This window comes from Pristiophorus japonicus, chromosome 6, assembly GCF_044704955.1.
Source record: "Pristiophorus japonicus isolate sPriJap1 chromosome 6, sPriJap1.hap1, whole genome shotgun sequence".
In the NCBI taxonomy this organism is placed as follows: Eukaryota; Metazoa; Chordata; class Chondrichthyes; family Pristiophoridae; genus Pristiophorus; species Pristiophorus japonicus.
The window spans coordinates 22,032,343-22,045,919 of NC_091982.1; the positions used below are offsets into that span (position 1 = coordinate 22,032,343).

Genomic DNA, 13,577 nt, shown 5'->3' on the forward strand with positions numbered 1-13,577 from the left:
GTCAAAGGCAGAGTCTCGATTAAGGAGATTTTCGAAGTGCTCCTTCCAGCCCAAAAGTGTAGCATAGTAATGAATGAATGCTTCTCCGATGATTCTTGGAACTATCGAGGGAGCTAAAAAGCCTTCATTAACCAAAGTATGCATTTACTGATCTTTGTTTGGTACTAATATACCTTGTAAATGTCAAAGAATTAATGTAATATCCAATATATTAGTTGCATTGGTACTAAGAGGTTGAAATGTGAACTCATTCAACCCAGCAGGACTCAGCCTGCTTTATTTGGGGATTTTGATGATATCACAAACATTCATATCATCAGCCCTCAAAATTGGGTGTCATAAACCTAGTTTTTTATACATACAGATTATTGAAGGGAAGTTGTTGAATTCAGAATTCCTCTCAGGTATGTTGAAACCTCAGAAGTAGTTTGATGTCATTATGGATTGGTTTCTAAATTTGCAAAAGATAGGCTTAAAGCTTTTAAAATAATTATGCTCCATTTAAAAGATGAAGCAAAATACCTCTCCAACCACACATGCAGCCACTTTCTGAGTTCCACAGTTGCTGCACAGATATGTAAAGGAGCAAAATACCAATATTTGTGCATCCTACTTTTTTTTTGGTGTTACAATGAGTGAATGCCTACTGTCTGACTAGGAAAAACGTGTATTTGATACTTTTTCTGTTTTTCAAATGAGGTTAGTCTATTATGGAGTTGCATTTTTGGCCGTGCAGTGGAAGTTTATATCTGATTGCCTGCTTCCTTAAAAAAACAGGAATTTTAATGTCTCCACACCCCTCTCCCAAAAAGCCTATTATAGTTATTTACATAATGGGTGATGTGGTCCTTTTTTGTCTGGGCCAATTGGGTAAGCTTTTTCAAAAATTAATTTCTGGTATGTGGATGCTGCTGAAAAAGCTGGCATTTATTGTCCATTCCTGGGAAGGTTGTTGTGAACCATCTTCTTTACCCACTGCAACTCAATGTGATACGTCAAGTACCCCCTTACCAGAAGGGCACGGCAGGGTACTAATAAAAATACAGATGCCCTGTCCAAACAAAAGATTGATCTTTTTTTAAATATCGTAGTTTGGAGATTTTACCGAATAAAAGCAGTCAATATTCTGTGATGCACAGTGCTTTCGGAAAGCCTAAAACCTGTAATAAAGTGGGCATATACCAGGTATCGCGAAGTCATGTTCTTGGTCGCGTTTTCCCAAATTTGTTGTACCACGACAAGATGAAGGGGTACAACTACAGAGGTAACGTAAGGCAGTCTCATAACTTTTGTGCCAACGGCATATCCTCACTGACAAAAAGAGTCTGTGATACAGATATATATTTACTGGCGAATCTAAGAATCTTTAAGCCATCATTGAGAAAGCAATGAATCGGACTGTACAGATATAAACCAGTGCCCCACCACCACCCCCCATAAGTGCAATAGTAGGGGAAAAAGAATCTTGCCGCCAGCTGATGTTGTTTGGGGGGGGGGGGGGGGAGTTGGTCATGCGCACTGGCCAACATGTCACAGACTGGCAGTGCTGAATGATTGGTGGAATGGTGACACATCTCGCGATAGCTCTTCAATATGACAAGGGGCAGAGGAGAGGAGGGGCGGGGGGAGTTTTTTTTTTCAAATAATCGTATAATAACAATGTGATGAAAAGAAGCTTGGGTTTAAGTGAAAGCTAACGTTTTCATGGTTTGTGTTTGTTTTTGAACGCGCACGCACAAGATAATCTGGGCAAGTCGGGATGTGCGAGGAGGAGGAGGAGAGAGCCAGCACCTCGGGGCAGGGTGAGGAGGCCGGGGTGAGTGAGTGAGTGCGGGCTGTGCGGCGCGGCGCGGCGCGGCCCCGGGGCGCCGGCGGATCCCTCATTGTTCCCAACTTTTCCCTTTGGCGATGGAACGCGAGCCGAGAGTCGGCGTTCGGAAGGCGGGAAAACACTGGCGGCCGGCACCCGCCACACATGCCGCTTTCTGGCATGTTCTGCGCTCGAGCAGCGGCTTTTCCACACGCACACTGAAAGCCGGTCTTCTGTTTTAAACACACACACATGTATGTGTGTACATATAAGATTGCTTGAACCGCACTGCGCCTGTTTGTTTATTGTGCTGATGGAAGGGAAAGAGGGGGGGGGGAAAGCCAGAATCTCCGTCCCCTTTATTGTTTTAAGCTCCTTCAGTGCCGGGGGCCTCAGACTGTGCGTTGCTCTCTGGCCGGGGTTCGTGCTGCGCCGGTGCCGGCCGCCAGTCCAGGCCTGGCCTCACTCACCAGTGCGTCAGCGCCGGCCACAATATGCATTGTGTGACGCCTCCTGCTGAGAAAAGGGGCATTCACATTGTTGGAAAAATGAAAGGACCCTCGAAATGGTAAAGCAAACACGGCTAACGTTGAGTTTCTTCATCTTATTATGTGAATGCTTTCTGTAAAACAAAAAATACTGCCTATATAAGCAGTCTGATAAGACGCCAAGTGAGGGGGAAGTCTCACTTGAGATGTGTAAATTAAATTTGTACAGATCAATAAACTCGGATTATTCCAAGTATGACCAGTGGACATTTAGAACAGATATCAAGAAAAACTTACTCAAAAGAAGAACAACCATACAGTGCCTCATCCCAACTTTCAGAAACATCTCAAAGCACTTCATGCATAAGTAATTATTTTGAAGTGCAGTGAATTCTTTTACAGAGAGTCATAAATGCTTGGGATAGACTACTAAGTAAGTTGATGGAAGCAAAAATATTGGGCTTATTTAAAATACTATTAGATACCATGCCATGTCATGAATACAGAATAAATGTGCTAGCGAGATGTGTTTGGATGGGCTGAATAGCCTATTCTCAACTCAGATTTTTTATTAATTCTGTGACAGTACATCAGTAAGAAATTGATACCAGTTAGTTTCAGGTCTTATAGTGCTACCCTCCTTATTCACCTTTTGCAAGGTTAGTGCTGTCTGCAATTCAGTGACCACAACTTGCACCATGGAACTTGTCTACTGTAGTATTTTATTAGTTTTCTTTCCCCAGTTACTCCATTGTGATTGTATTGGAACTAATCACAAGTGTACCAATACCTGATGTACTGAGTCCAAATGGTTTTAATTGATGTCTACTACTCAAATACTCTGGGGCTCCTTTCACTCGAGGACTATCAAATGCTTTCTTAACTTGGAGAACCTCTTCACAGTTCTCCCAGATCCCTTGATGCCTTGCCCACACTCCCAGGTTTAAAACCCCTCCTGAATTCTCCTGTATCACAGGACTTTCAAACCACAGCATCCCTCTTAGTTTTCTCAAATACCAGGACGTCTCTAACTCCTCCCACACCTTGATGACTCTCCTCCACCGATCCCATGCTCCAAGACTTAATTCCCACTCCAAGCACACCTTAGTATCCCTTACCAATGTTATCAAACATCAGGACTCCCAGACCCTGGCTTCCCCAGTCTCCTGTATGACTATACTCTAGGCTATCTATCAGCTGTCCTCCCCCACCCCCATCTCAAACACTTTGCAGAAAACACAGTCCACTCATTCTCTGATACTGCTACAGATAATACCTGCAACATACTTCCTACCTTCAATCTTGAACATTTTCCCCTTGAACATCATGTATATCTTTTTTTTAAATAGATAAAATTAACTACATAAAACATTTATAGTAATCATGAACAATTTCCACATATACGCAGTAAAGCGAGGAATTCAAAGACAAACATACTATTGAGACATACTCTGATTTTAATATATAATAGAAGAATATTTTTTTTAATTAAAATTACAGTTTATAGCTACTGTACAAGGTAATTGAAGTAATAAATCACTAATGTTTTTCAGCAGCTGTATGATCAGGCCTGCCCTGGACTTAAACAAGAAACTTCAAATACACAGGTACGTGGATAAAATATGGTTGAGGAGGCTGTATGCATTCTGCTACATACAGATATATCATATTTATTATTTAATTTAGTCTTATCTGTGGCCTCCTAAGTTTTATTCGTATTTGTAGTCTTCAAAAGGAATTTAGTTCTACTTTTAGTCACATCTTTTTGCACCCAGGTTTTGGCTGCAGAGGTAATTTAATTAAAAAGTTAATTTTTGTTTTCTGCCTTTTCTAGTTTTCTCAGGGTATTTCATTTCCAATAATTGTTTTATTTCTCACACAACTTGCAATGCCACAAGGGACGTTGAGAAACAATAAACTGTAGCTTGAGTAACAACGCAATATATTGATTTGCTTCAGTTTCCAACATTTGTTCCAAAAATTGTGCTGTTTTACTCCCACACTCATTTTAGGTTTTATTTTTAGTCTCAACTTTAACTCTTAAGTGTACTGTTCTTTTAGTTTTAATCTTCATAAGAAATTTATTTCTAATTTTAATTTGGTTGATGAAAACAAAGTTTTAGTCTTAGAATATTTTCCTCTTCATTTTTGTTGATGAAAATAGCACTACTAGATGCATAAATATTTGGATCTTTTTGATGAAAAAGTGAATGTACACGTTTGATTTATATGTACATTTTAAAAAAGAAAATACAGCCTCCTAGTTGATTTGTGAATATGTACCAGCATCTGCCTAATTTTATAAGGATAAGCAGGAGATAATAATGCACATATAAGAACAGAGCTTGAATTGTGGCACCTTAACAATCCTTGCTATGATGGGAAGGCGTCCTTAAAGTCTTGACATCCTCTATATGTTTTTTTAAGAAAGGCATTGCATTTTCACTTTTATTTAACTTGGAATTTTAGCATGAAAATTTTACACTCTCACTATTAATATTTTACTGAAATTCTGATGACGTTTATTTAGTCATTGTGATCTGGAGGAATAGGGATAAACTAGGTATGTTTGTGAAAAACATTACAGAACTCTATTATCTGAGCAGTAAACTGTGGTTTTGAGGGTGTCCTTTAAACGTTTCCTCTGCCCACCTGGGGCTCGCCAGCGGAAGGAGCGTGCGGCAAACCAGGTTCCCCACCCACCCTTTCCTTTCAACCACTGTCTGCCCCACCTGTGACAGAGACTGTAATTCCCGCATTGGACTGTATAGCCACCTGAGGACTCACTTTTAGAGTGGTGATGATGATGAGGCAACGGTCAGGTAGTCAAGTATTTGAAAAATACCAGCAATGTATGGTTTCTGTTTCTGATTTTTAAAAAAAAATGTGATCCATCTTGTATACTAGCAACTGACTATATAATAGTGTACTGACTTTTCTGCAGTCTCCTCCCTAGCCTAAGGAGAAGGGCAAAGCTTCTAGTTTTGCTTGTTTCCCCTTCTGTCTCCATGGATCCCACTTTTTAAAAAAGGAGGGAGAGAGAAAACAGGGAATTATAGACCGGTCAGCCTGACCTCAGTAGTGGGTAAAGTGATGGAATCAATTATTAAGGATGTCATAGCAGTGCACCTGGAAAATGGTGACATGATAGGTCCAAGTCAGCATGGATTTGTGAAAGGGAAATCATGCTTGACAAATCTTCTGGAATTTTTTGAGGATGTTTCCAGTAAAGTGGACAAGGGAGAACCAGTTGATGTGGTATATTTGGACTTTCAGAAGGCTTTCGACAAGGTCCCACACAAGAGATTAATGTGCAAAGTTAAAGCACATGGGATTGGGGGTAGTGTGCTGACGTGGATTGAGAACTGGTTGTCAGACAGGAAGCAAAGAGTAGGAGTAAACGGGTACTTTTCAGAATGGCAGGCAGTGACTAGTGGAGTGCCGCAAGGTTCTGTGCTGGGGCCCCAGCTGTTTACATTGTACATTAATGATTTAGACGAGGGGATTAAATGCAGTATCTCCAAATTTGCGGATGATACTAAGTTGGGTGGCAGTGTGAGCTGCGAGGAGGATGCTATTAGGCTGCAGAGTGACTTGGATAGGTTAGGTGAGTGGGCAAATGCATGGCAGATGAAGTATAATGTGGATAAATGTGAGGTTATCCACTTTGGTGGTAAAAACAGAGAGACAGACTATTATCTGAATGGTGACAGATTAGGAAAAGGGAAGGTGCAACGAGACCTGGGTGTCATGGTACATCAGTCATTGAAGGTTGGCATGCAGGTACAGCAGGCGGTTAAGAAAGCAAATGGCATGTTGGCCTTCATAGCGAGGGGATTTGAATACAGGGGCAGGGAGGTGTTGCTACAGTTGTACAGGGCCTTGGTGAGGCCACACCTGGAGTATTGTGTACAGTTTTGGTCTCCTAACTTGAGGAAGGACATTCTTGCTATTGAGGGAGTGCAGCGAAGGTTCACCAGACTGATTCCCGGGATGGCGGGACTGACCTATCAAGAAAGATTGGATCAATTGGGATTGTATTCACTGGAGTTCAGAAGAATGAGAGGGGACCTCATAGAAACGTTTAAAATTCTGACGGGTTTAGACAGGTTAGATGCAGAAAGAATGTTCCCAATGTTGGGGAAGTCCAGAACCAGGGGTCACAGTCTGAGGATAAGGGGTAAGCCATTTAGGACCGAGATGAGGAGAAACGTCTTCACCCAGAGAGTGGTGAACCTGTGGAATTCTCTACCACAGAAAGTAGTTGAGGCCAATTCACTAAATATATTCAAAAGGGAGTTAGATGAAGTCCTTACTACTCGGGGGATCAAGGGTTATGGCGAGAAAGCAGGAAGGGGGTACTGAAGTTTCATGTTCAGCCATGAACTCATTGAATGGCGGTGCAGGCTAGAAGGGCTGAATGGCCTGCTCCTGCACCTATTTTCTATGTTTCTATGGCGAAAGCAAGAAACTAGCCACCCTGGGAATCATGGGTGTCGGACTATTTCTTACCAATACGATACATTGTCACTGTGTTTCTGCTACAGGGAGATTGTGCCAGGCATAATTAAGGTTTGATTATTGTTGGAATTAACTCATAACAGTGTTTATTAGTGATTAGTTCATGCAATCAGCCTGTTGGGGCCAGCGGAGTTCACAAATTGCCTCACAGACTAGTACAGTAATATTTGTTTTCCTTTTGTTATTTTACAGCTATTTTAGTTACTGTAAAGAGAGAAAATACAATCTGAGAGTAAGCTAGCAAGAGACGTAAAAACAAATGGTAAAAGCTTCTATAGGTATGTAAATATGAAGGGATTAGCGAAAGTAAATGTGGGTTGCTTACAGGCTGAGATGGGAGAAATTCTATTGGGGAATAAGGAAATGGCAGATTCATTATATGAATATTTTGTATCTGTCTTCATGGTAGAAGACACAAAAAACATTCCGGAAATATTGGGGAACCAAGGTCGAGTGAGAATGCGGAACTTAAATAAATTACTATTAGTGAAGAAATAGTACTGGGGAAATTAATGGGATCAAAAGCTGACAGATCCCCTGGACCTGATGGTCTCGATCCTATGGTTTTAAAAGATGTGGCTACAGAAATAGTGAATTGGTTTTGATCTTCCAGAATTCCCTAGATTTTAGAATGGTCCCTGTGGATTGGAAGGTAGCAAACATAACCTCACTATTCAATAAAGAAGGGAGAGAGAAACCAGGAAACTATAGGCCATTTAACCTTACATTAGTAGTAGGGAAAATGCTAGCATTTGTTATTGGGTATGTGGTATCCGGGCACTTAGAAAATCATATTGGGCCTGAATTTGCGGCCACTACGAGTACATATGAGGTGCCCGTAGGGGCCCCGCAAGTTCTTGGTTTAGGTATCGCATACCTAAACCCGGAACTTGCATTCTGTCAAGAATCCTCTTGACAGATCCACTGCATCCGGAAGTAAAGGGCCTCCGCGGGTGGAGAGTTGGGCTATTTGCCCAGCGAATGCACTTCAAATTCTTATCAGTGTAAAACTTTTAAAGTACAGAAAAATATATTTTAAAAAGTAATTTAAACATTTTAAATCCTGTTAAATAAGGTAAGTTTACTTTTAAACCCTTTAAAATAGTAAATAAATTTTCCAAAAATTTATATTTTTGTTTTAAATAATTAATTAAATTCAATTTTTATTAACTTGAAATATATGTGTTTTTAAAAAAAAAAGTCATTTTCAGTATTTGCTTTTTGGGGGCTATTCACATTCATACTTATAGGCATGAATGGGAATACCCCATCTCTGATAGGTTGGGCTGGCCATATGATCCCAGTGATGCGTACAAAACCCATACGCTCCTGGGATATGTGTGCCTTTACACGGGCCTTCCCATTGAGGCCCAGGACCAGAAGTCTCCGATACTCTCAGGCCACCAGGTACTTTCGCAAATATTTCTGAGGTCGGAGGCATCTGCCCGCAATTTCTGGGCCAATATGATTGGGCAGATTCAACATGGAAAGGGAAATTGTGTTTGACAAATCTGTTAAGAGTTTATTAAGGTTGTAACTAGCAGGGTAAATAACAGCAAACCAGTGGATGTGATGTATTTGGATTTTCAAAAGCATTTGATAAGGTCCCACACAATTTATTACACAATATTAGGACTCCTGAGATCGGGGGTAATATACTGGCGTGGATTGAGGATTGGTTAACGGACAGGGAACAGTGTAGAAATAAATAGGTAATTTTTTCGGTTGGTAGGCTGTAACTAGTGGGGTGCCGCAAGGATCAGTGCTTGGACCTCAGCTATTTACAATCTGTATAAATGATGCACAAAGATGGGAGGAAAAGCAATGTGTGAGGAGGACACAAAAAACCCGCAAAAGGACATAGACAGGCTAAGTGAGTGGGCAAAATTTTGGCAGATGGAGTATAATGTTGGAAAATGTGAGGTTATGCACTTTGGCAGAAAAAAAATTGAAGAGCAAGTTATTATTTAAATGGAGAAAAGTTGCAAAGTGCTGCAGTACAGCGGGTCCTGGTGCATGAAACACAAAAGGATAGTATGCAGGTTCAGCAAGTGATCAGGAAGGCCAATGGAATGTTGGCCTTTATTGCAAAGGGGATGGAGTATAAAAGCAGGGAACTCTTGCTACAGTTATACAGGGTATTGGTGAGACCACACCTGGAATACTGTGTACAGTTTTGGTTTCGATATTTAAGAAAATATACTTGCTTTGGAGGCAGTTCAGAGAAGGTTCACTAGGTTGATTCCGGAGATGAGGGGTTGACATATGAGGAAAGGTTGAGTAGGTTGGGACTCTACTCATTGGAATTCAGAAGAATGAGAGGTGATCTTATTGAAACATATAAGATGATGAGGGGGCTTGACAAGGTGGATGCAGAGAGGATATTTCCACTGATGGGGGAGACCAGAACTAGGGGGCATAATCTTAGAATAAGGAGCCGTCCATTTAAAACTGAGATGAGGAGGAATTTCTTCTCTCAGAAGGTTGTAAATCTGTGGAATTTGCTGCCTCAGAATGCTGTGGAAGCTGGGTCATTGAATAAATTTAAGACAGAGATAGACAGTTTCATAACCGATAAGGGAATACGGGGTTATGGGGAGCGGGCAGGGAAGTGGACCTGAGTCCATGATCGGATCAGCCATGATCGTATTAAATGGTGGAGCAGGCTCGAGGAGCCATATGGCCTACTGCTCCTATTTCTTATGTTCTTATTTAGATGAGGGGACCGACTATAATCCATCCAAGTTTGCTGATGATAAGTTAAGTCGGAAAGTAAGCTGTGAGGAGGACGCAAAAAGGCTACAAAAGGATATAGACAGGTTGCGTGAGTGGACAAGAACATGATAGATGGAATATAACGTGGAGAAATGTGAAGCTATCCACTTTGGTAGGAAAAATAAAAAAGCAAAATATATTTTTTTACGTGAGAAACTGGGAAATGTTTGTATTTGTGGTGCAGAAGGGAAGGATTCAAATTCCTGGGACATTGGAATCGTTTCTGGGGGAGGTTGGACCAGCACAAACCGGGCGGTCTGCACCTTGGCAGGACCGGAACCGATGTCCTGGGGCAAGTGTTTGCTAGTGCTGTTGGGGAGGGGTTCAACTAAGATGACAGGGGGATGGGAACCTATGCAGGGAGACAGAGGGAAGTAGAATGGGGGCAGAAGCAAAAGATAGAAAGAAGAAAAGTTAAAGTGGAGGGCAGAGAAACCCAAGGCAAAAAACAAAAAGGGCCACATTACAGCAAAATTATAAAGGGGCAAAGTGTGTTAAAAAGACAAGCCTGAAGGCTCCGTGCCTCAATGCGAGGAGTATTCGTAATAAGGTGGACGAATTAACTGCGCAGATAGCTGTTAACGGATATGATGTAATTGGCATCACGGAGACATGGCTCCAGGGTAACCAAGGCTGGGAACTCATCATCCAGGGGTATTCAACATTCAGGAAGAATAAACAGAAAGGAAAAGGAGGTGGGGTGGCGTTGCTGGTTAAAGAGGAAATTAATGCAATAGTAAGGAAGGACATTAGCTTGGACGATGTGGAATCAGTATGGGTGGAGCTGCGGAATACCAAAGGGCAGAAAATGCTAGTGGGAATTGTGAACAGATCACCAAACAGTAGTAGTGAGTTTGGGGACAGCATCAAACAAGAAATTAGGGATGCGTGCAACAAAGGTACAGCAGTTATCATGGGCGACTTTAATCTACATATTGATTGGGCTAACCAAACTGGTAGCAATGCGGTGGAGGAGGATTTCCTGAAGTGTATTAGGGATGGTTTTCGAGGCCAATATGTCCAGGTACCAACTAGAGGGTTGGCCATCTTAGACTGGGTGATGTGTAATGGGAAAGGACTAATTAGCAATCTTGTACAAGGCCCCTTGGGGAAGAGTGACCATAATATGGTAGAATTCTTTATTAAGATGGAGAGTGACACAGTTAATTCAGAGACTCGGGTCCTGAGCTTAAGGAAAGGTAACTTCAATGGTATGAGACGTGAATTGGCTAGAATAGACTGGCAAATGATACTTGAAGTGTTGATGGTGGATAGGCAGTGGCAAACATTTACGGATCACATGGATGAACTTCAACAATTGTACATCCCTGTCTGGAGTAAAAATAAAACTGGTAAGGTAGCTCAGCTGTGGCTAACAAGGGAAATTAATGATAGTGTTAAATCCAAGGAGGAGGCATATAAATTGGCCAAAAAAAGCAGCAAACCTGAGGACAGGAAGAATTTTAGAATTCAGCAGAGGAGAGCAAAGGGTTTAATTCGGAGGTGGAAAATAGAGTATGAGAGGAAGCTTGCTGGGAACATAAAAAGTGACTGCAAACGCTTCTATAGATATGTGAAGAGAAAAAGATTGAAGACAAACGTAGGTCCCTTACAGTCAGATTCAGGTGAATTTATAATGGGGAACAAAGAAATGGCGGACCAGTTGAACAAATACTTTGGTTCTGTCTTCACGAAGGAAGACACAAATAACCTTCCGGAAATACTAGGGGACCGAGGGCTAATGAGAAGAAGGAACTGAAGGAAATCCTTATTCGTCAGGAAATTGTGGTCGGGAAATTGGTGGGATTGAAGGCCGATAAATCCCTGAGGCCTGATAGTCTGCACCCAGAGTACTTAAGAAAGTGGCCCTAGAAATAGTGGATGCATTAGTGATAATTTTCCAACAGTCTATTGACTCTGGATCAGTTGCTATGGACTGGAGGGTAGCTAATGTAACACCACTTTTTAAGAAAGGAGGCAGAGAGAAAATGGGTAATTATAGACTGGTTAGCCTGACATCAGTAGTGGGGAAAATGTTGGAATCAATTATTAAAGATGAAATAGCAGCGCATTTGGAAAGCAGTGACAGGACCAAGTCAGCATGGATTTATGAAAGGGAAATCCTGCTTGACAAATCTTCTAGAATGTTTTGAGGATGTAACTAGTAGAGTGGACAAAGGAGAACCAGTGGATGTCGTGTATTTGGACTTTCAAAAAGCTTTTGACAAGGTCCCACACGAGATTGGTGTTCAAAATTAAAGCACATGGTATTGGGGGTAATGTACTGACGTGGATAGAGAACTGGTTGGCAGACAGGAAGCAGAGAGTCGGGATAAACATGTCCTTTTCAGAATGGCACGCAGTGATTAGTGGGGTGCCGTAGGGCTCAGTGCTGGGACCCCAGCTATTTACAATATATATCAATGATTTAGATAAAGGAATTGAGTGTAATATCTCCAAGTTTGCAGATGACCCTAAGCTGGGTGGCAGTATGAGCTGTGAGGAGGATGCTAAGAGGCTGCAGGGTAACTTGGACAGGTTAGGTGAGTGGGCAAACGCTTGGCAGATGCAATATAATGTGGATAAATGTGAGGTTATCCACTTTGGTGGCAAAAACACGAAGGCAGAATATTATCTGAATGGCGGCAGATTAGGAAAAGGGGAGGTGCAACGAGACCTGGGTGTCATTGTACATCAGTCATTGAACGTTGGCATGCAGGTACAGCAGGTGGTGAAGGCAAATGGTATGTTGGCCTTCATAGCTAGAGGATTTGAGTATAGGAGCAGGGAGGTCTTATTGCAGTTGTACAGGGCCTTAGATAGGCCTCACCCGGAATATTGTATTCAGTTTTGGTCTCCTAATCTGAGGAAGGACATTCTTGCTATTGAGGGAGTGCAGCGAAGGTTCACCAGACTGATTCCTGGGATGGCAGGATTGACATATGAGGAGAGACTGGATCGACTGGGCCTGTATTCACTGGAGTTTAGAAGGATGAGAGGGGATCTGATAGAAACATATAAAATTCTGACGGGATTGGACAGGTTAAATGCGGGAAGAATGTTCCTAATGTTGGGGAAGTCCTGAACCAGGGAATATAGTCTAAGGATAAGGGGTAAGCCATTTAGAACTGAGATGAGGAGAAACTTCTTCACTCAGAGTTGTTAACCTGTGGAATTCCCTACTGCAGAGAGTTGTTGAGGCCAGTTCATTGGATATGTTCAAGAGGGCGTTAGATATGGCCCTTACGGCTAAAGGGATCAAGGGGTATGGAGAGAAAGCAGGAAAGGGGTACGGAGGTGAATGATCAGCCATGATCTTATTGAACGGTGGTGCAGGCTTGAAGGGCCGAATGGCCTACCCCTGCACCTATTTTCTATGGTTGTATGTTTCTATTTAGAGGGACCTGTGTGGCCTTGTACATGAATGAGAGAAAGTTCAAATGCAGGTACAGCAAGCAATTAGGAAAGTAAATGTTATGTTGCATTTATTACAAAAGGATTGGAGTATGAGTAAGTAAGTCTTACTGCAATTACTTGGTGAGACCATACCTGGATTACTGTATACAGTTTTGGTCCCCTTGCCTAAGGAAAGATATACTTGCCTTCGAGGGAGTGCAACAAAGGTTCGCTAGACTGATTTCATGGATGAGGGAATTGTCCTATGAGGAGAGATTGAGTAGACTAGGCCTATATTCCCTAGAGTTTAGAAGAATGGGTCAAATTTGGCTGTGAATTGCTCCAATTTTTTTGGAGTAAGTTGGTTTTTCTGGCATAAGTTTAAAAAAACGGCATTTTCCCCAATAAACTTGCTCCAGAGTAACTCAGTTAGGTAAGATTTTTTTTTTAGTTGAGTTTTTTTTTCAAAAGGGGGCGTTCCCAGCCACTTGCGCCAGTTTTGGCCATTTGTGCCACTTTGGCCAACTAACACTTACTCCAAATCGACTTAGGTCAGCGTATGTGGCCAGCTCTGAGAAACATTGCGG

The 13,577-nt window shown here is 41.8% G+C and overlaps 1 protein-coding gene across 2 annotated transcripts in view; it reads left to right on the top strand.

Moving 5' to 3' along the window:
- The first annotated feature begins 1,610 nt into the window (after positions 1-1,610).
- Positions 1,611-13,577, top strand: part of smarca1 (SNF2 related chromatin remodeling ATPase 1) — a 107,016-nt gene continuing 95,049 nt past the window's right edge. The window contains exons 1-2 of one of the 2 annotated variants that reach the window (XM_070882699.1): positions 1,611-1,816; positions 3,852-3,905. In XM_070882699.1, coding sequence (XP_070738800.1) covers positions 1,760-1,816; positions 3,852-3,905 — 111 coding nt within the window. In that variant the 5' untranslated portion in view covers positions 1,611-1,759. The remainder of the gene's footprint in view (positions 1,817-3,851; positions 3,906-13,577) is intronic. The other variant, XM_070882700.1, reaches the window with a different exon arrangement.